Source organism: Pleurodeles waltl, chromosome 7 (assembly GCF_031143425.1).
Source record: "Pleurodeles waltl isolate 20211129_DDA chromosome 7, aPleWal1.hap1.20221129, whole genome shotgun sequence".
Classification (NCBI taxonomy): Eukaryota; Metazoa; Chordata; class Amphibia; order Caudata; family Salamandridae; genus Pleurodeles; species Pleurodeles waltl.
This window is the reverse complement of record NC_090446.1, coordinates 1,258,606,239-1,258,629,405: the sequence shown is the minus strand read 5'-3', so window position 1 is coordinate 1,258,629,405 and position 23,167 is coordinate 1,258,606,239. Positions and strand designations below refer to the sequence as shown.

The 23,167-nt window shown below is 46.1% G+C and overlaps 1 protein-coding gene across 1 annotated transcript in view; it reads right to left on the bottom strand.

Moving 5' to 3' along the window:
* The window catches only part of ABCC3 (ATP binding cassette subfamily C member 3), a 691,699-nt gene that overhangs the window by 76,321 nt on the left and 592,211 nt on the right, over window positions 1-23,167 (bottom strand). The window contains exon 27 of the mRNA XM_069200423.1: window positions 4,065-4,211. Coding sequence (XP_069056524.1) covers window positions 4,065-4,211 — 147 coding nt within the window. The remainder of the gene's footprint in view (window positions 1-4,064; window positions 4,212-23,167) is intronic.

Here is a 23,167-nt window from a genome sequence, read left to right as displayed (position 1 = left end):
ATGGAAAAGCTAAAAAAAAAAAATGGGGGAGTAGGAGGGTTTTCACCTCGTTTGTCCCCCATTCGCCAGCCTGTCACTGTCACCTGGTGGGAAGGCAGATCGGAATCTGCCTGGTGGGAACAGTGGCTGCAGGCTCGCCTCCAGCCACTGTTTCCCATTACTCCATTGACGCAGGATCCCAAGCCTGGCAAAGTCAGAGGGACTGTGGCAGTCTTTCAGCGGTGGTCCTGCCCACATTTAAATTGGGTGAGCGAACGGCCAAGCCGGTGGCGAGAAATCCAGCAAAAAAGTGATAGCAGGATGGTTACCGCCAACATCTACATCAGGCCCTTAGTTAGTAAACATTTAAATCATGCAGCAAATGCCTTTTATTGGAGTTGACAATCAAAGAAATTATATTTTTTGAGTGAAATATTGTAAATATCCCATTTGTTCCATTCTTCATTGGGCAGGTCAAATTCCATTACGCTTTCTCATTTCACATGAAAAAAGGAACAGAAAACGGCCTATTTGAGAATAAAACTCAGTTTTGGGTATGAGGCTGAGTAGCACTTTGGAGGCATGTTAAGGTGCATTAGAAGTAACACCAACAATTGTGCCTAGGTCTGTATGATAATCTTGTGAGGTTGGAAGAGATCCACATGGGGAGGATTGTGAGTAGTCATGAGGTCCAGTCCAAATTTCCGCTGTTAAGGCCGCAATCAGCAGCTATTATATGAAGAGGGAGGCAGAAAGGTTTCAGGCTTACAGAAACGAGAGTTATGAGTATGGGGGTTCAGTAGGAAGACAGCTTGCATTACAGACTAGACAAAAAGCAGTAAGGAAGACCATTGGGAAAATTAAAAAGATGGATGGGTCTTATTCTACAGATACTAAGGAGCTCATTAGGATTTTGAGGGTTATTATCGAGCACTCTATCTTGAAGATTCACCACATTCTGATCCGGGTGGAATAGTGGAAGGGTGAAATCTGAATGGGGGTAGATTGGCATGGGAGCTAAATAGTGACCTACAGGCGGACATCACTTTGGAGGAAGTCTTGGATGCTCTAGTGTTCTTGGCAGCTGGCAAGAGGATGGACCTGGCAGAATCCCCCTGGATTTCCATACAGCCTTATGCATAAAGCTAGCCCCGCTCATTTTAAATCTGTTTTTGGGTGTGCAGCAGCACAGGAGACCTCCCCTGTCAAGCACGACCTAAGACATTTCAGCCAGTTATTATCTAACATGTAACTCCTGTAAAAGCAAGTTTGAAGAAGTGATAAGAGACACAGCAACATTGGTTTTGGTCTTAGACATCTTACACATCTAAATCTTCTGCAACATCTAAAAAAGGGATTAAAAGCCTAATAAGTGGTTATCTCAAAAATGTCTGGAATAGAAGAGCAGAAGCAATGTTGACAAGGCTAGTTGTAAAGCTCTTGTATAACTTAGCTGTGACATGATGTTCATTTCAAATGATCATAAGAAAACATGGTGAACAAATCTCTCTCCTAATTCCAACTTCTTTCATTCATAAAAAACGTTTTTTTTTTCACTCTCCTTTCCTTCTCACACATTCAGCATGTCTTCATAATTTTTCTAAGCTCTACCAACACATACCAATCAGTTGGTTCCTTGAGCAGAATTTAGTTTACCACTAGCCTTGGTTGGACCACCTGTGAATTTGGGTATCTATTTTGGAGCTTTCTCCACATTACACAGCAACTTGGTAGTCCTTACATATGGCAAATCAATGAAAAGGCCTTTTAGTTTTTGAGAAGTGCAATTTTCTCATCATGTTAGTATCATTTGTGCTTCTTTTTAGTATTCAGTACTTTTATACTGGTGGAATAATTATGTTTAACAAAAGCATGTGTGCATGTAACATTTGTTTTATCTAATAATTTAACTTTAAGCGTTTTTCAACTCTCTAACACAAAAGGTTTTGCTCAAATAAAACTGTAATAACAATTTTTCAAACTGAACCCACTCTAATGTTTCATCTATCCCAAGAGCGGAGATAGCAAATGGGGTAGCAGCACATGGGAGTGTCTTGCTGCCACTGCCTGTTCCTGGTGCTGCTACTTGCAACCCCCATTTCTTCCTCTGTGGCATGGGAAGAATATATGAAATTAAGTTACAGCCTTAACTACTATCTCCATCGTCTTCAACATACTTTCTTTCAGTCATAATAAATTGAACTGACAAGTCATATATATAATCACACATGAAAATGAGCAGCCCAAAAACAATCCAGTTATTCCACTACAATGATGAAAAGCATATATTCACTTTTCCAATGTGGGTTACATCCTGCTTATCAGGTATAAGGTCTGATCTCTTTCTAGTCAAGAGTGAGCAGGGGAAAGTACACAGTCTCAGTGCAAGCTACCACAATTAAGAATGACTTGCAGAATGTCCTTAAGGCTACTGAACATCATTTATCTTTAATTCCATCGTTGAAGATTGCAATCACGAAATAAGCAGACAGTTGTTCAGGTTCACCCCTACTTTTTGATGACTTTACGTACCAGTGTAATGACATCCAGTGCCCAGTGTAGGTGCTCTGACCCCTAAAAGTGTGTAGCAGTGGGTACGAATTCGGTAATGGCTAATCCCTTGTCAGCAAACCTAACATATGTATGTCCTAGTAAAAGCTATTTAGAGTACCTAGGGGCTGTAAGTTAAGATGTCTTTAGTGGATTGCAGAGCTAATTGTGCTATCACTAAAATGGCAAGTAAAGATTGGGAGCTAGACCTGTTCTGCAGCCTATATGGCAAGCAAAAGAATATCACAATTAGAATTCCTAATTGGAAAGTTTAAATTACCTGTAACTCCCTGGTATATAGTATTCAGGTTAAAGTGTTACTAGTAGAAGCTGGTGCACTGAAGTGTCCACAACTGTAGTGGCAAATGAAGACATAACAGTTAAAACACTGTCAAATTCAACCCTTTTGACGTGCCCAAAACTCCCTTTTTATAATGTATTGGCTACCCGTAAAAATTCCCTAATTGCCCAGATTGTAAGGTGCCTGTTCTAAATTACAGGCCATGCATAAATTGTGTTTTACAGGCCCTTTTAGTGGAAGATAACCAAAGTCGATTTTCCCTATTGAATAGCTGGTAATCCCATTGGATAACATGGGGTGGCATTTATTTGTTCTAATAAAGTGTATCTTCCCAATGGAACCAACCAAAAGAGGTTTTAAAGTGTCAAATTATTAGATCTATTAAATCTAGGGTACTACCAAAGTCAGATTTAAAAAACTATTTGAGAAAAGTAACGTTAGAAGATTTACTTTTTCAGGTTGCCTAAATAGTCACAGGTAGCCTTTTCTAGATGGCTCAGCAGCCTAGAGCTGCCAGGCCTACCCTGTAGTTAGGTGTCAAGTGGTCTTAGCAATTGAGAACAAAGGAGCCATCCGCTGTGAGGTGTTTTTCTCTCTTGTAGTAGGATGGCTGAGGTGAGGGGCTAGTGGGATCATTACACTTCAAAGGCAATTTGCCCCTGGCAACCTCTGAATTAGATTAGGAGGTATCCTGAAAGGGAGTGTAGTTCCCCAAGTAGCAACACCTCTGAGGTGGGCTAGTGAGCCGATTAGTGCATTCTAGAATACATAGATGCCACTCTTCCCAGGAAGTAGGCACAATGTGGGTGGGATTGCCCAAGGAAGTGATGCCCCTATTGGCAAGTAAGATCTCCTCTTTCACAAGTGTGTGCACACATGAAAACTCTAAGCAATCACTAACTGATTCCATAGTGAATGTTCATTATGAATATTGTCAACTAAATCTATTTATATTTGCTTTCAGTGTTAGGAAAGCTAGTTAAGCTAGCTGACTATATGCGTTCCTATGCTCATCTAAACATCTGAGATTGGTATCTGTTTGTTTGAGGTAGAGCAACACTCTAAAATGCCCCAACTGATATTTAAGGAATTTTCTTTTAAGTAAACCATATTTAGTACAATCAAAGGCATAATTTTTATACATTAACAGAGTTCATACATTTTAAAATTCTGCTTTGAATACAGTGACAGTTGCATGTTTGAGATTCATTATTAGCAGCTCGATTTCCGGTACCTTTTCTCCACCTTTCACTTTTAGTCTTAAACCTCTGAGCACCAGATCCAGGCCTGGACGATATCTTACAGAATAGTTATTAAATTCAACCTCTCCTGTGTTGGGCCACTCTGGTGGAGGCCGCTTCTCTTCAATTGTCCAGGAGGCCTAAAAGAAAGTATATTGTCAAACCAGCACGTAATAACATTGAAATTGTCGTAACAGGATGTGGTAATGTTAGTTGGCTGCTTTCATATATTTATAGCAATTGCAGTTGTTAACTGTAGTTGTGGTTGATATGAAGTAAGAAATGTCTGCATCTTTAGAAATTTTTAAATGTCAAGTTTGAATAGATTCATCAGTTGTAAATGATCTGTGTAAAATGCTTCTAAAGCTGATATGTGCTTTGTGTGCCCCTACTACAACAAAGTTATCTGGTTCAGGGTCATAGTTAGCAGCCTCTAGCTGTACCCAGCTGGAACGTTAGCAATTGACAGGAATGGTATCTCATCACATTCTAAACCTGTTCAAAGCATTGCACACATTGATAAATGATGCTCAATAATGACATAATATACAGATTTTTAAAAACGAAATATGCTGGAAGTAAGGGAGGAGTGACTTGTCATAATGATTTCAATATAATTAGCTATGTAGGTAGCAACACCAAAAATAACTACCGATTGGCCTTTTACTAATAGTTCTCATCACGCAACCACATTATCCTCTTGCATTAAGAGTTGATAAATCAATGGCCAAGTCTGCTCTGCTCGGATTTTTTTTGATAGCTAGCTGGTTGTAAATAGATCTCTGGCCAGGAATACTAAGCCACTGAGCTACTTGGACTGTAACCTGCAGAATACACACACAATCCTTATTAGGAGCAGTAGCACATTGAGTTACATTACTGAGACTAGAGATTGTGAAGGGACTTTAAGACAGGGGGCCTCATTATGACCCTGGCGGTCACCAGACCACCAGGGTCATGGTTGCGGTCAGACCACCGACAAAGTGGCGGTCCAACCACGTCATTTCGACCGTGGCGAAAGCGCTACAGTCAGACCACCGGCACCCGCAGGTTGACGCCAGTCGACAGCCTGGCAGTCTCATCGGTTGTAATCCACCAGGGCAGCGCTGCTTGCAGCACTGTCCTGGGGATTACGAGTCCCCTATCCACCAGCCTTTGCATGGCGGTAACCCCTCCATACAGAGGCTGGCAGAAAGGTGGTGCAGAGGGCCCCATATGGGTCCCTGCACTGCCCATGCAGTTGGCATAGGCAGTGCAGGGGCCCCCATGGACAGCCCAGTCATGCTTTTCACTGCCTGAATTACAGGCAGTGGAAACTGTGACAGGTGCTGCTGCATCCAGCGCACTGCCACATTGGTCCCAGCTCGATTACGAGATGGCGTCAATGTTAAGGCCCTGTTCACCGCAGGGCAGGCGGGTGGAAATTGGCCCTGCGGTGAACTCCTAATAGGGCTGGCGGTGTTCTGGCTGCACAGGTGACCTGATGGGCGGTATAAGTTTAGAGGGCGGCATAGGCCGCCAGCCAAACTCATAATGAGGGCCAGGGTCTTTACTACAGGCACTGCAATCAACTAAGCTATACTGTTAAAGTTCCAGTACATTGCCGGCAGGTTACAAACTGCTCTCCGCAACAAATACATTACCCTGGTGAGACATATATTTGCTATAGGAGACGGTGACCCATGGGATACCCATAGATCTCTTAAACAGACACATTAAAACACTGTTATTTTACTTACATTATATACTGTGAACTGCATGTTATAAATAGATCTCCATTACATGCACTACAATCCACTAACATTTCTTGCTGAGGTTCCAATCCACGGTCATGTCGATTTCAAGCTAACCTCAGCAGAAAATCGATTAACTCTGAGAGTCATCTCTATTGGAAAGAAGCATGTGACCTGCAGGATACTTACTGATTTGTAAAGCAGAAGCATTAACCTAGAGCCGAATGCATGGCCATTTTCTTTGTGACTCACAATTGGTGTTTTTTTGAGAATCGCAAATTGCAAGTCGCAAAACAAAATATACAACAGTATCAAACACACTGTTTGTGATTCGCAGATGGGTTGCAAGGGACCTTCCTCATCAATATTCATGAGGCAGATTACAAATTGCATCCCATTTGTAAAGGGCGGCACTCACAGGGATGGTGGCCTCCTGGGGTCAGCAGACCACTATGTCTGAGACTGCTTTTTAAATAAGTAATTAAACAATGGTCCTACAGGGGGAAGTAAAACTCTTGTCTTCCTGGTAAACAATTTTTAAACACTCTTCAAACATGTGCAAATTTTGTCAACAATTCATATTTTATTATATCTTTACAAAATACACATTCATTCTTGATTTTGAATTCAGTCCTTACGGTGCTCCTATAGTGATGGCACAGTGAAAGTGAATGTAGTGAAAAAAGTTTGTGCAAAAGTGCTATATACAATATATACAAGATGTGGTTAAAACATAAATTCTCTGTGATCTTCTGTAAGAGGACTCATATATATCCAGAGGCCCAGAAGTCACTTTTTAGTCTCTCAAGAAAAATTCACCCTATCAAAATGTCGACGTATCCGGGGTCATCATCAGGACAGGACTGTTAGTTTGCTATAGGTAGCACCTAGAGTAAAACAAATTGCATTATTCTGTGCCTATAAAGGCTAGTTTCATAATTTATCATTATGGGTATAGACCCATAATTCTAGGTGATTAAAAATACTCACCAGTCAGTCATATTCTGTCTTAGGGTGATTGTTTAATCATCTCATCCTCCACTGACTTTAGATACTAGTAGTCTGTCCAAACCCTGTACCTCCATATGGTCTGTAAGGCAAAAGGAGCAATGCTTTGCCTACCCGTGGCCTCTAGCACGCCATAGCCTAGCCCGTAATTGTCTAGGCTGTATTGGAGCTGCTTGTAAATACACTCAGTAAGCAAGCAACCATGTTATTGATTGAATTTAACCCCAACTAGTTTCATACCAATCACCTGGACAACTCCTATCATTTGGCAGCCCACATTGATTACTGAGGTTATTATACAGTTCTGTAAGTGCAAAACAATTGAATATTACACCATTTCCTAAATGAACACTGGTAGCATACAATCTGTGTCAAAGCTGCTCAGCTTGATGGAAAAACATTTATGTAATTTAAGTTAGACAGAATGTCATAGCTGAATTTGTGGCTTCGCTCTCCTGAAAAAACATCCTGTCTCTTGCAGCTATTTATACTCCCTTCCAAACATTAACAAAATATGCGTACTAACAGCCTCTCATAAACAAAAGGATGTCTAATGTCCATTACATTTGTCATAGCGGTAAAACAGTTAAATGCATTTAAAACTGAAAAATATAGCCTAGTTCATGGACTCCCTCTGCCCCAGAAAAGCCCTTGTCTAATGGAGCTTGTTGCAAAAGGTCAACATATTGTAAGGGCAAAAACGAGCACCACTCACGTGTTTTTCATACAGGAGGATGACTGCTTGCATCTCTCCGGTCGTGCTGAAATGACTCACTTAAATAGGTTATCCTGTGCGTAAGCATGCATGTTGTGGCCATAGAGCGCTCTCTGGTGTCATTAGGGTGTAACATGCCTGGGAGTGAATAGTATCATGATGAATCTTTAATCCCCTTTTCTTACATTGATAATACTTTCTAAAGATCTAGTTTTTTCAGAAACATACATATTATCTCACCCTCTTTATGTCGCTTTCATCAGAACCGTGTGGTAGCCCTATTGGACATACATCAAAAAGTCTCCAGATTGTAATTTATACCAATTATTGTTATACCGATAGAATGATATGTATGGAAAACATACACAACACTGTCTCAACTGTTATGTTACAAAGCAATTGTACACCTGTTATAACGATAGAACGAGACGCATGGAGACATACACAACAATGTCTCAACACTTATCTTATACAACAATTGTGCACTCATCATGTCCAATTTCAAACGGTGGACGCCTGTCCCCAATCCTCCAGTGTATTAAGTCCATTAGTTACTGTCCCACACTTCTCCATCCACTACAGTATTCATTTTGAGAGACACTTGTCCGTGTCTCCCCCTCAGGGTTCCAGTGTGACTTTCTCTATCACTTGCCATTTCATATCTATGGCCCAAAGCTCAGTAGTGTTCCACCAGAGGAGCTCCCACTGTATTGCATTTGATTCTGCTCCTGTGTTGTAGAATTCTGCACCTGAATTTATGTGTGGTCTTACCTATGAAAAAGTAAATTACATGGGCAACAAATTGCATAGACAACATCTTGAGTGTTACAATTCCTGATTTTTTTTAGAGATGGGGAGCGACCCATCAGGCAAGGGTCGCTCCCCTGGGGGGCAAATTGTGTTTAGACCATTTCTGCCCCCTTTGGGGGCAGATTGGTAGATTTGAGGTCAATCTGCCCCAAGGGGGCAGAAACCACTAGGCACCGGGGATTTGTTTTTTGGCGCCAATGTCACGCAGGGGGAGCGGCCCCGTAGGCAAGGGTCGCTCCGTGGGGGGGGGGTGTTTGTTCGGGGGCAAATTTATTTTAGGCCATTTCTGCCTATTAGGCCGATCTGCCCCCAGGGGTGGCAGAAACCTCTTGTTGCCGGGGCAAATTTCTTTTTTGTGTTTTTTTTTGTTTGTTTGTTTGGTTTTTTTTAGAGATGGGGAGCGACCCATCAGGCAAGGGTCGCTCCCCTGGGGGGCAAATTGTGTTTAGACCATTTCTGCCCCCCTTGGGGGCAGATTGGTCGATTTTAGGTCAATCTGCCCCAAGGGGGCAGAAACCACTAGGCACCGGGAATTTGTTTTTTGGTGCCAATGTCACGCAGGGGTAGCGACCCCGTAGGCAAGGGTCGCACCTGGGCAGGGGGGGTTTGGGGGGGTGGGGGGTCAAATTTATTTTAGGGCATTCCCCCCCCCCCGGGCCGGCTGAGCTAGAGGCCAAAATCCACAGGTAGGCACTTTGCAAAAAACACCTGTTTTCTGTGAAAAAATATGTTGTGTCCACGTTGTGGTTTGGGCCATTTCCTTTTGTGGGCGCTAGGCCTACCCACACAAGTGAGGTACCATTTTTATGGAGAGACTTAGGGGAACGCTGGGTGGAAGGAAATTTGTGGCTCCTCTCAGATTCCAGAACTTTCTGTCTCCGAAATGAGAGGAAAAAGTGTTTTTTAGCCAGATTTTGATGTTTGCAAAGGATTCTGGGTAACAGAACCTGGTCAGAGCCCCGCAAATCACCCTATCTTGGATTCCCCTAGGTCTCTAGTTTTCAAAAATGCGCTGGTTTGCTAGGTTTCCCCAGGTGCCGGCTGAGCTAGAGGCCAAAATCCACACGTAGGCACTGTTTTCTATGAAAAAATGTGATGTGTCCACGTTGTGTTTTGGGCCATTTCCTGTCGCAAGCGCTAGGCCTACCCACACAATTGAGGTATCATTTTTATCGGGAGACGTGGGGGAACGCTGGGTGGAAGGAAATTTGTGGCTCCTCTCAGATTCCAGAACTTTCTGCCACAGAAATGTGAGGAACATGTGTTTTTTTAGCCACATTTTGAGGTTTGCAAAGGATTCTGGGTAACAGAACCTGGTCCCAGCCACACAAGTCACCCATCTTAGATTCCCCCAGGTCTCTAGTTTTCAGAAATGCACAGGTTTGGTAGGTTTCCCTAGGAGGCGGCTGAGCTAGAGGCCAAAATCTACAGGTAGGCACTTTGCTAAAAACAGGTCTATTTTCTGTGATGTGTCCACGTTGCGCTAATGGGGCGTTTCCTGTCGCGGGCGCTAGGCCTACCCACACAAGTGAGGTATCATTTTTATCGGGAGACATGGGGGAACGCTGGGTGGAAGGAAATTTGTGGCTCCTCTCAGATTGTAGAACTTTCTGCCACAGAAATGTGAGGAACATGTGTTTTTTTAGCCAAATTTTGAGGTTTGCAAAGGATTCTGGGTAACAGAACCTGGTCCGAGCCACACAAGTCACCCCATCTTGGATTCCCCCAGGTCTCTAGTTTTCAGAAATGCACAGGTTTGGTAGGTTTCCCTAGGTGCCGGCTGAGCTAGAGGCCAAAATCTACAGGTAGGCACATCGCAAAAAACACCTCTGTTTTTTTCCAAAATTTAGGATGTGTCCACGTTGCGCTTTGGGGTGTTTCCTGTCGCCGGCGCTAGGCCTACCCACGCAAGTGAGGTATCATTTTTATCGGGAGACTTGGGGGAACGCTGGGTGGAAGGAAATATGTAGCTCCTCTCACATTCCAGAACTTTCTGCCACAGAAATGTGAGGGACATGTGTTTTTGTAGCCAAATTTTGAGGTTTGCAAAGGATTCTGGGTAACAGAACCTGGTCCGAGCCCCGCAAGTCACCCCTCCTTGGATTCCCCTAGGTCTCTAGTTTTCAGAAATGCACAGGTTTGGTTGGTTTCCCTAGGTGCCGGCTGAGCTAGAGGCCAAAATCTACAGGTAGGCACTTCGCAAAAAACACCTCTGTTTTTTTCCAAAATTTAGGATGTGTCCACGTTGCGCTTTGGGGTGTTTCCTGTCGCCGGCGCTAGGCCTACCCACGCAAGTGAGGTATCATTTTTATCGGGAGACTTGGGGGAACGCTGGGTGGTAGGAAATTTGTAGCTCCTCTCAGATTCCAGAACTTTCTGCCACAAAAATGTGAGGAACATGTGTTTTTTTAGCCAAATTTTGAGGTTTGCAAAGGATTCTGGGTAACAGAACCTGGTCCGAGCCCCGCAAGTCACCCCTCCTTGGATTCCCCTAGGTCTCTAGTTTTCAGAAATGCACAGGTTTGGTAGGTTTCCATAGGTGCCGGCTGAGCTAGAGGCCAAAATCTACAGGTAGGCACTTCGCAAAAAACACCTCTGTTTTTTTCCAAAATTTAGGATGTGTCCACGTTGCGCTTTGGGGTGTTTCCTGTCGCAAGCGCTAGGCCTACCCACAATAGTGAGGTATCATTTTTATCGGGAGACTTGGGGGAACGCTGGGTGGAAGGAAATTTGTAGCTCCTCTCAGATTCCATAACTTTCTGCCACAAAAATGTGAGGGACATGTGTTTTTTTAGCCAAATTTTGAGGTTTGCAAAGGATTCTGGGTAACAGAACCTGGTCCGAGCCCCGCAAGTCACCACTCCTTGGATTCCCCTAGGTCTCTAGTTTTCAGAAATGCACAGGTTTGGTAGGTTTCCCTAGGTGCCGGCTGCGCTAGAGGCCAAAATCTACAGGTAGGCACTTCGCAAAAAACACCTCTGTTTTTTTCCAAAATTTAGGATGTGTCCACGTTGCGCTTTGGGGTGTTTCCTGTCGCCGGCGCTAGGCCTACCCACGCAAGTGAGGTATCATTTTTATCGGGAGACTTGGGGGAACGCTGGGTGGAAGGAAATTTGTAGCTGCTCTCAGATTCCAGAACTTTCTGCCACAGAAATGTGAGGGACATGTGTTTTTTTAGCCAAATTTTGAGGTTTGCAAAGGATTCTGGGTAACAGAACCTGGTCCGAGCCCCGCAAGTCACCCCTCCTTGGATTCCCCTAGGTCTCTAGTGTTCAGAAATGCACAGGTTTGGTAGGTTTCCCTAGGTGCCGGCTGAGCTAGAGGCCAAAATCTACAGGTAGGCACTTCGCAAAAAACACCTCTGTTTTTTTCCAAAATTTAGGATGTGTCCACGTTGCGCTTTGGGGTGTTTCCTGTCGCCGGCGCTAGGCCTACCCACGCAAGTGAGGTATCATTTTTATCGGGAGACTTGGGGCAACGCTGGGTGGAAGGAAATTTGTAGCTCCTCTCAGATTCCAGAACTTTCTGCCACAGAAATGTGAGGGACATGTGTTTTTTTAGCCAAATTTTGAGGTTTGCAAAGGATTCTGGGTAACAGAACCTGGTCCGAGCACCACAAGTCACCCCTCCTTGGATTCCCCTAGGTCTCTAGTTTTCAGAAATGCACAGGTTTGGTAGGTTTCCCTAGGTGCCGGCTGAGCTAGAGGCCAAAATCTACAGGTAGGCACTTCGCAAAAAACACCTCTGTTTTTTTCCAAAATTTAGGATGTGTCCACGTTGCGCTTTGGGGTGTTTCCTGTCGCCGGCGCTAGGCCTACCCACGCAAGTGAGGTATCATTTTTATCGGGAGACTTGTGGGAACGCTGGGTGGAAGGAAATTTGTAGCTCCTCTCAGATTCCAGAACTTTCTGCCACAAAAATGTGAGGGACATGTGTTTTTTTAGCCAAATTTTGAGGTTTGCAAAGGATTCTGGGTAACAGAACCTGGTCCGAGCCCCGCAAGTCACCCCTCCTTGGATTCCCCTAGGTCTCTAGTGTTCAGAAATGCACAGGTTTGGTAGGTTTCCCTAGGTGCCGGCTGAGCTAGAGGCCAAAATCTACAGGTAGGCACTTCGCAAAAAACACCTCTGTTTTTTTCCAAAATTTAGGATGTGTCCACGTTGCACTTTGGGGTGTTTCCTGTCGCCGGCGCTAGGCCTACCCACGCAAGTGAGGTATCATTTTTATCGGGAGACTTGTGGGAACGCTGGGTGGAAGGAAATTTGTAGCTCCTCTCAGATTCCAGAACTTTCTGCCACAAAAATGTGAGGGACATGTGTTTTTTTAGCCAAATTTTGAGGTTTGCAAAGGATTCTGGGTAACAGAACCTGGTCCGAGCCCCGCAAGTCACCCCTCCTTGGATTCCCCTAGGTCTCTAGTGTTCAGAAATGCACAGGTTTGGTAGGTTTCCCTATGTGCCGGCTGAGCTAGAGGCCAAAATCTACAGGTAGGCACTTCGCAAAAAACACCTCTGTTTTTTTCCAAAATTTAGGATGTGTCCACGTTGCGCTTTGGGGTGTTTCCTGTCGCCGGCGCTAGGCCTACCCACGCAAGGGAGGTATCATTTTTATCGGGAGACTTGGGGGAACGCTGGGTGGAAGGAAATTTGTAGCTCCTCTCAGATTCAAGAACTTTCTGCCACAGAAATGTGAGGGACATGTGTTTTTTTAGCCAAATTTTGAGGTTTGCAAAGGATTCTGGGTAACAGAACCTGGTCCGAGCCCCGCAAGTCACCCCTCCTTGGATTCCCCTAGGTCATTAGTTTTCAGAAATGCACAGGTTTGGTAGGTTTCCCTAGGTGCCGGCTGAGCTAGAGGCCAAAATCTACAGGTAGGCACTTCGCAAAAAACACCTCTGTTTTTTTCAAAAATTTAGGAAGTGTCCACGTTGCGCTTTGGGGTGTTTCCTGTCGCCGGCGCTAGGCCTACCCACGCAAGTGAGGTATCATTTTTATCGGGAGACTTAGGGGAACGCTGGGTGGAAGCAAATTTGTAGCTCCTCTCAGATTCCAGAACTTTCTGCCACAGAAATGTGAGGGACATGTGTTTTTTTAGCCAAATTTTGAGGTTTGCAAAGGATTCTGGGTAACAGAACCTGGTCCGAGCCCCGCAAGTCACCCCTCCTTGGATTCCCCTAGGTCTCTAGTGTTCAGAAATGCACAGGTTTGGTAGGTTTCCCTAGGTGCCGGCTGAGCTAGAGGCCAAAATCTACAGGTAGGCACTTCGGAAAAAACACCTCTGTTTTTTTCCAAAATTTAGGATGTGTCCACGTTGCGCTTTGGGGTGTTTCCTGTCGCCGGCGCTAGGCCTACCCACGCAAGTGAGGTATCATTTTTATCGGGAGACTTGGGGGAACGCTGGGTGGAAGGAAATTTGTAGCTCCTCTCAGATTCAAGAACTTTCTGCCACAGAAATGTGAGGGACATGTGTTTTTTTAGCCAAATTTTGAGGTTTGCAAAGGATTCTGGGTAACAGAACCTGGTCCGAGCCCCGCAAGTCACCCCTCCTTGGATTCCCCTAGGTCTCTAGTTTTCAGAAATGCACAGGTTTGGTAGGTTTCCCTAGGTGCCGGCTGAGCTAGAGGCCAAAATCTACAGGTAGGCACTTCGCAAAAAACACCTCTGTTTTTTTCAAAAATTTAGGATGTGTCCACGTTGCGCTTTGGGGTGTTTCCTGTCGCCGGCGCTAGGCCTACCCACGCAAGTGAGGTATCATTTTTATCGGGATACTTGGGGGAACGCTGGGTGGAAGCAAATTTGTAGCTCCTCTCAGATTCCAGAACTTTCTGCCACAGAAATGTGAGGGACATGTGTTTTTTTAGCCAAATTTTGAGGTTTGCAAAGGATTCTGGGTAACAGAACCTGGTCCGAGCCCCACAAGTCACCCCTCCGTGGATTCCCCTAGGTCTCTAGTTTTCAGAAATGCACAGGTTTTGTAGGTTTCCCTAGGTGCCGGCTGAGCTAGAGGCCAAAATCTACAGGTAGGCACTTCGCAAAAAACACCTCTGTTTTTTTCCAAAATTTAGGATGTGTCCACGTTGCGCTTTGGGGTGTTTCCTGTCGCCGGCGCTAGGCCTACCCACGCAAGTGAGGTATAATTTTTATCGGGAGACTTGTGGGAACGCTGGGTGGAAGGAAATTTGTAGCTCCTCTCAGATTCCAGAACTTTCTGCCACAAAAATGTGAGGGACATGTGTTTTTTTAGCCAAATTTTGAGGTTTGCAAAGGATTCTGGGTAACAGAACCTGGTCCGAGCCCCGCAAGTCACCCCTCCTTGGATTCCCCTAGGTCTCTAGTGTTCAGAAATGCACAGGTTTGGTAGGTTTCCCTAGGTGCCGGCTGAGCTAGAGGCCAAAATCTACAGGTAGGCACTTCGCAAAAAACACCTCTGTTTTTTTCCAAAATTTAGGATGTGTCCACGTTGCGCTTTGGGGTGTTTCCTGTCGCCGGCGCTAGGCCTACCCACGCAAGTGAGGTATCATTTTTATCGGGAGACTTGTGGGAACGCTGGGTGGAAGGAAATTTGTAGCTCCTCTCAGATTCAAGAACTTTCTGCCACAGAAATGTGAGGGACATGTGTTTTTTTAGCCAAATTTTGAGGTTTGCAAAGGATTCTGGGTAACAGAACCTGGTCCGAGCCCCGCAAGTCACCCCTCCTTGGATTCCCCTAGGTCTCTAGTTTTCAGAAATGCACAGGTTTGGTAGGTTTCCCTAGGTGCCGGCTGAGCTAGAGGCCAAAATCTACAGGTAGGCACTTCGCAAAAAACACCTCTGTTTTTTTCCAAAATTTAGGATGTGTCCACGTTGCGCTTTGGGGTGTTTCCTGTCGCCGGCGCTAGGCCTACCCACGCAAGTGAGGTATCATTTTTATCGGGAGACTTGGGGGAACGCTGGGTGGAAGCAAATTTGTAGCTCCTCTCAGATTCCAGAACTTTCTGCCACAGAAATGTGAGGGACATGTGTTTTTTTAGCCAAATTTTGAGGTTTGCAAAGGATTCTGGGTAACAGAACCTGGTCCGAGCCCCACAAGTCACCCCTCCTTGGATTCCCCTAGGTCTCTAGTTTTCAGAAATGCACAGGTTTGGTAGGTTTCCCTAGGTGCCGGCTGAGCTAGAGGCCAAAATCTACAGGTAGGCACTTCGCAAAAAACACCTCTGTTTTTTTCCAAAATTTAGGATGTGTCCACGTTGCGCTTTGGGGTGTTTCCTGTCGCCGGCGCTAGGCCTACCCACGCAAGTGAGGTATCATTTTTATCGGGAGACTTGGGGGAACGCTGGGTGGTAGGAAATTTGTAGCTCCTCTCAGATTCCAGAACTTTCTGCCACAAAAATGTGAGGAACATGTGTTTTTTTAGCCAAATTTTGAGGTTTGCAAAGGATTCTGGGTAACAGAACCTGGTCCGAGCCCCGCAAGTCACCCCTCCTTGGATTCCCCTAGGTCTCTAGTTTTCAGAAATGCACAGGTTTGGTAGGTTTCCCTAGGTGCCGGCTGAGCTAGAGGCCAAAATCTACAGGTAGGCACTTCGCAAAAAACACCTCTGTTTTTTTCCAAAATTTAGGATGTGTCCACGTTGCGCTTTGGGGTGTTTCCTGTCGCCGGCGCTAGGCCTACCCACGCAAGTGAGGTATCATTTTTATCGGGAGACTTGGGGGAACGCTGGGTGGAAGCAAATTTGTAGCTCCTCTCAGATTCCAGAACTTTCTGCCACAGAAATGTGAGGGACATGTGTTTTTTTAGCCACATTTTGAGGTTTGCAAAGGATTCTGGGTAATAGAACCTGGTCCGAGCCCCACAAGTCACCCCTCCTTGGATTCCCCTAGGTCTCTAGTTTTCAGAAATGCACAGGTTTGGTAGGTTTCCCTAGGTGCCGGCTGAGCTAGAGGCCAAAATCTACAGGTAGGCACTTCGCAAAAAACACCTCTGTTTTTTTCCAAAATTTAGGATGTGTCCACGTTGCGCTTTGGGGTCTTTCCTGTCGCCGGCGCTAGGCCTACCCACGCAAGTGAGGTATCATTTTTATCGGGAGACTTGTGGGAACGCTGGGTGGAAGGAAATTTGTAGCTCCTCTCAGATTCCAGAACTTTCTGCCACAAAAATGTGAGGGACATGTGTTTTTTTAGCCAAATTTTAAGGTTTGCAAAGGATTCTGGGTAACAGAACCTGGTCCGAGCCCGGCAAATCACCCCTCCTTGGATTCCCCTAGGTCTCTAGTGTTCAGAAATGCACAGGTTTGGTAGGTTTCCTTAGGTGCCGGCTGAGCTAGAGGCCAAAATCTACAGGTAGGCACTTCGCAAAAAACACCTCTGTTTTTTTCCAAAATTTAGGATGTGTCCACGTTGCGCTTTGGGGTGTTTCCTGTCGCCGGCGCTAGGCCCACCCACGCAAGTGAGGTATCATTTTTATCGGGAGACTTGGGGGAACGCTGGGTGGAAGGAAATTTGTAGCTCCTCTCAGATTCCAGAACTTTCTGCCACAGAAATGTGAGGGACATGTGTTTTTTTAGCCAAATTTTGAGGTTTGCAAAGGATTCTGGGTAACAGAACCTGGTCCGAGCCACGCAAGTCACCCCTCCTTGGATTCCCCTAGGTCTCTAGTTTTCAGAAATGCACAGGTTTGGTAGGTTTTCCTAGGTGCCGGCTGAGCTAGAGGCCAAAATCTACAGGTAGGCACTTCGCAAAAAACACCTCTGTTTTTTTCCAAAATTTAGGATGTGTCCACGTTGCGCTTTGGGGTGTTTCCTGTCGCCGGGGCTAGGCCTACCCACGCAAGTGAGGTATCATTTTTATCGGGAGACTTGGGGGAACGCTGGGTGGAAGGAAATTTGTAGCTCCTCTCAGATTCCAGAACTTTCTGCCACAGAAATGTGAGGGACATGTGTTTTTTTAGCCAAATTTTGAGGTTTGCAAAGGATTCTGGGTAACAGAACCTGGTCCGAGCCCCGCAAGTCACCCCTCCTTGGATTCCCCTAGGTCTCTAGTTTTCAGAAATGCACAGGTTTGGTAGGTTTCCGTAGGTGCCGGCTGAGCTAGAGGCCAAAATCTACAGGTAGGCACTTCGCAAAAAACACCTCTGTTTTTTTCCAAAATTTAGGATGTGTCCACGTTGCGCTTTGGGGTGTTTCCTGTCGCCGGCGCTAGGCCTACCCACGCAAGTGAGGTATCATTTTTATCGGGAGACTTGGGGGAACGCTGGGTGGAAGGAAATTTGTAGCTCCTCTCAGATTCCAGAACTTTCTGCCACAGAAATGTGAGGGACATGTGTTTTTTAAGCCAAATTTTGAGGTTTGCAAAGGATTCTGGGTAACAGAACCTGGTCCGAGCCCCGCAAGTCACCCCTCCTTGGATTCCCCTAGGTCTCTAGTTTTCAGAAATGCACAGGTTTGGTAGGTTTCCCTAGGTGCCGGCTGAGCTAGAGGCCAAAATCTACAGGTAGGCACTTCGCAAAAAACACCTCAGTTTTTTTCCAAAATTTAGGATGTGTCCACGTTGCGCTTTGGGGTGTTTCCTGTCGCCGGCGCTAGGCCTACCCACGCAAGTGAGGTATCATTTTTATCGGGAGACTTGTGGGAACGCTGGGTGGAAGGAAATTTGTAGCTCCTCTCAGATTCCAGAAATTTCTGCCACAGAAATGTGAGGGACATGTGTTTTTTTAGCCAAATTTTGAGGTTTGCAAAGGATTCTGGGTAACAGAACCTGGTCCGAGCCCCGCAAGTCACCCCTCCTTGGATTCCCCTAGGTCTCTAGTTTTCAGAAATGCACAGGTTTGGTAGGTTTCCCTAGGTGCCGGCTGAGCTAGAGGCCAAAATCTACAGGTAGGCACTTCGCAAAAAACACCTCTGTTTTTTTCCAAAATTTAGGATGTGTCCACGTTGCGCTTTGGGGTGTTTCCTGTCGCCGGGGCTAGGCCTACCCACGCAAGTGAGGTATCATTTTTATCGGGAGACTTGGGGGAACGTTGGGTGGAAGGAAATTTGTAGCTCCTCTCAGATTCCAGAACTTTCTGCCACAGAAATGTGAGGGACATGTGTTTTTTTAGCCAAATTTTGAGGTTTGCAAAGGATTCTGGGTAACAGAACCTGGTCCGAGCCCCGCAAGTCACCCCTCCTTGGATTCCCCTAGGTCTCTAGTTTTCAGAAATGCACAGGTTTGGTAGGTTTCCGTAGGTGCCGGCTGAGCTAGAGGCCAAAATCTACAGGTAGGCACTTCGCAAAAAACACCTCTGTTTTTTTCCAAAATTTAGGATGTGTCCACGTTGCGCTTTGGGGTGTTTCCTGTCGCCGGCGCTAGGCCTACCCACGCAAGTGAGGTATCATTTTTATCGGTAGACTTGGGGGAACGCTGGGTGGAAGGAAATTTGTAGCTCCTCTCAGATTCCAGAACTTTCTGCCACAGAAATGTGAGGGACATGTGTTTTTTTAGCCAAATTTTGAGGTTTGCAAAGGATTCTGGGTAACAGAACCTGGTCCGAGCCCCGCAAGTCACCCCTCCTTGGATTCCCCTAGGACTCTAGTTTTCAGAAATGCACAGGTTTGGTAGGTTTCCCTAGGTGCCGGCTGAGCTAGAGGCCAAAATCTACAGGTAGGCACTTCGCAAAAAACACCTCTGTTTTTTTCCAAAATTTAGGATGTGTCCACGTTGCGCTTTGGGGTGTTTCCTGTCGCCGGCGCTAGGCCTACCCACGCAAGTGAGGTATCATTTTTATCGGGAGACTTGGGGGAACGCTGGGTGGAAGGAAATTTGTAGCTCCTCTCAGATTCCAGAACTTTCTGCCACAGAAATGTGAGGGACATGTGTTTTTTTAGCCAAATTTTGAGGTTTGCAAAGGATTCTGGGTAACAGACCCTGGTCCGAACCCCGCAAGTCACCCCTCCTTGGATTCCCCTAGGTCTCTAGTTTTCAGAAATGCACAGGCTTGGTAGGTTTCCCTAGGTGCCGGCTGAGCTAGAGGCCAAAATCTACAGGTAGGCACTTCGCAAAAAACACCTCTGTTTTTTTCCAAAATTTAGGATGTGTCCACGTTGCGCTTTGGGGTGTTTCCTGTCGCCGGCGCTAGGCCTACCCACGCAAGTGAGGTATCATTTTTATCCGGAGACTTGGGGGAACGCTGGGTGGAAGGAAATTTGTAGCTCCTCTCAGATTCCAGAACTTTCTGCCACAGAAATGTGAGGGACATGTGTTTTTTAAGCCAAATTTTGAGGTTTGCAAAGGATTCTGGGTAACAGAACCTGGTCCGAGCCCCGCAAGTCACCCCTCCTTGGATTCCCCTAGGTCTCTAGTTTTCAGAAATGCACAGGTTTGGTAGGTTTCCCTAGGTGCCGGCTGAGCTAGAGGCCAAAATCTACAGGTAGGCACTTCGCAAAAAACACCTCAGTTTTTTTCCAAAATTTAGGATGTGTCCACGTTGCGCTTTGGGGTGTTTCCTGTCGCCGGCGCTAGGCCTACCCACGCAAGTGAGGTATCATTTTTATCGGGAGACTTGTGGGAACGCTGGGTGGAAGGAAATTTGTAGCTCCTCTCAGATTCCAGAAATTTCTGCCACAGAAATGTGAGGGACATGTGTTTTTTTAGCCAAATTTTGAGGTTTGCAAAGGATTCTGGGTAACAGAACCTCGTCCGAGCCCCGCAAGTCACCCCTCCTTGGATTCCCCTAGGTCTCTAGTTTTCAGAAATGCACAGGTTTGGTAGGTTTCCGTAGGTGCCGGCTGAGCTAGAGGCCAAAATCTACAGGTAGGCACTTCGCAAAAAACACCTCTGTTTTTTTCCAAAATTTAGGATGTGTCCACGTTGCGCTTTGGGGTGTTTCCTGTCGCCGGCGCTAGGCCTACCCACGCAAGTGAGGTATCATTTTTATCGGTAGACTTGGGGGAACGCTGGGTGGAAGGAAATTTGTAGCTCCTCTCAGATTCCAGAACTTTCTGCCACAGAAATGTGAGGGACATGTGTTTTTTTAGCCAAATTTTGAGGTTTGCAAAGGATTCTGGGTAACAGAACCTGGTCCGAGCCCCGCAAGTCACCCCTCCTTGGATTCCCCTAGGTCTCTAGTTTTCAGAAATGCACAGGTTTGGTAGGTTTCCCTAGGTGCCGGCTGAGCTAGAGGCCAAAATCTACAGGTAGGCACTTCGCAAAAAACACCTCTGTTTTTTTCCAAAATTTAGGATGTGTCCACGTTGCGCTTTGGGGTGTTTCCTGTCGCCGGCCCTAGGCCTACCCACACAAGTGAGGTATCATTTTTATCGGGAGACTTGGGGGAACGCTGGGTGGAAGGAAATTTGTAGCTCCTCTCAGATTCCAGAACTTTCTGCCACAGAAATGTGAGGGACATGTGTTTTTTTAGCCAAATTTTGAGGTTTTCAAAGGATTCTGGGTAACAGACCCTGGTCCGAGCCCCGCAAGTCACCCCTCCTTGAATTCCCCTAGGTCTCTAGTTTTCAGAAATGCACAGGCTTGGTAGGTTTCCCTAGGTGCCGGCTGAGCTAGAGGCCAAAATCTACAGGAAGGCACTTCGCAAAAAACACCTCTGTTTTTTTCCAAAATTTAGGATGTGTCCACGTTGCGCTTTGGGGTGTTTCCTGTCGCCGGCGCTAGGCCTACCCACGCAAGTGAGGTATCATTTTTATCCGGAGACTTGGGGGAACGCTGGGTGGAAGGAAATTTGTAGCTCCTCTCAGATTCCAGAACTTTCTGCCACAGAAATGTGAGGGACATGTGTTTTTTTAGCCAAATTTTGAGGTTTGCAAAGGATTCTGGGTAACAGAACCTGGTCCGAGCCCCGCAAGTCACCCCTCCTTGGATTCCTCTAGGTCTCTAGTTTTCAGAAATGCACAGGTTTGGTAGGTTTCCCTAGGTGCCGGCTGAGCTAGAGGCCAAAATCTACAGGTAGGCACTTCGCAAAAAACACCTCTGTTTTTTTCCAAAATTTAGGATGTGTCCACGTTGCGCTTTGGGGTGTTTCCTGTCGCCGGCGCTAGGCCTACCCACGCAAATGAGGTATCATTTTTATCGGGAGACTTGGGGGAACGCTGGGTGGAAGGAAATTTGTAGCTCCTCTCAGATTCCAGAACTTTCTGCCACAAAAATGTGAGGGACATGTGTTTTTTTAGCCAAATTTTGAGGTTTGCAAAGGATTCTGGGTAACAGAACCTGGTCCGAGCCCCGCAAGTCACCCCTCCTTGGATTCCCCTAGGTCTCTAGTTTTCAGAAATGCACAGGTTTGGTAGGTTTCCCTAGGTGCCGGCTGAGCTAGAGGCCAAAATCTACAGGTAGGCACTTCGCAAAAAACACCTCTGTTTTTTTCCAAAATTTAGGATGTGTCCACGTTGCGCTTTGGGGTGTTTCCTGTCGCCGGCGCTAGGCCTACCCACGCAAGTGAGGTATCATTTTTATCGGGAGACTTGGGGGAACGCTGGGTGGAAGGAAATTTGTAGCTCCTCTCAGATTCCAGAACTTTCTGCCACAGAAATGTGAGGGACATGTGTTTTTTTAGCCAAATTGTGAGGTTTGCAAAGGATTCTGGGTAACAGACCCTGGTCCGAACCCCGCAAGTCACCCCTCCTTGGATTCCCCTAGGTCTCTAGTTTTCAGAAATGCACAGGCTTGGTAGGTTTCCCTAGGTGCCGGCTGAGCTAGAGGCCAAAATCTACAGGAAGGCACTTCGCAAAAAACACCTCTGTTTTTTTCCAAAATTTAGGATGTGTCCACGTTGCGCTTTGGGGTGTTTCCTGTCGCCGGCGCTAGGCCTACCCACGCAAGTGAGGTATCATTTTTATCCGGAGACTTGGGGGAACGCTGGGTGGAAGGAAATTTGTAGCTCCTCTCAGATTCCAGAACTTTCTGCCACAGAAATGTGAGGGACATGTGTTTTTTTAGCCAAATTTTGAGGTTTGCAAAGGATTCTGGGTAACAGAACCTGGTCCGAGCCCCGCAAGTCACCCCTCCTTGGATTCCCCTAGGTCTCTAGTTTTCAGAAATGCACAGGTTTGGTAGGTTTCCGTAGGTGCCGGCTGAGCTAGAGGCCAAAATCTACAGGTAGGCACTTCGCAAAAAACACCTCTGTTTTTTTCCAAAATTTAGGATGTGTCCACGTTGCGCTTTGGGGTGTTTCCTGTCGCCGGCGCTAGGCCTACCCACGCAAGTGAGGTATCATTTTTATCGGGAGACTTGGGGGAACGCTGGGTGGAAGGAAATTTGTAGCTCCTCTCAGATTCCAGAACTTTCTGCCACAGAAATGTGAGGGACATGTGTTTTTTAAGCCAAATTTTGAGGTTTGCAAAGGATTCTGGGTAACAGAACCTGGTCCGAGCCCCGCAAGTCACCCCTCCTTGGATTCCCCTAGGTCTCTAGTTTTCAGAAATGCACAGGTTTGGTAGGTTTACCTAGGTGCCGGCTGAGCTAGAGGCCAAAATCTACAGGTAGGCACTTCGCAAAAAACACCTCTGTTTTTTTCCAAAATTTAGGATGTGTCCACGTTGCGCTTTGGGGTGTTTCCTGTCGCCGGCGCTAGGCCTACCCACGCAAGTGAGGTATCATTTTTATCGGGAGACTTGGGGGAACGCTGGGTGGAAGGAAATTTGTAGCTCCTCTCAGATTCCAGAACTTTCTGCCACAGAAATGTGAGGGACATGTGTTTTTTTAGCCAAATTTTGAGGTTTGCAAAGGATTCTGGGTAACAGACCCTGGTCCGAGCCCCGCAAGTCACCCCTCCTTGGATTCCCCTAGGTCTCTAGTTTTCAGAAATGCACAGGCTTGGTAGGTTTCCCTAGGTGCCGGCTGAGCTAGAGGCCAAAATCTACAGGAA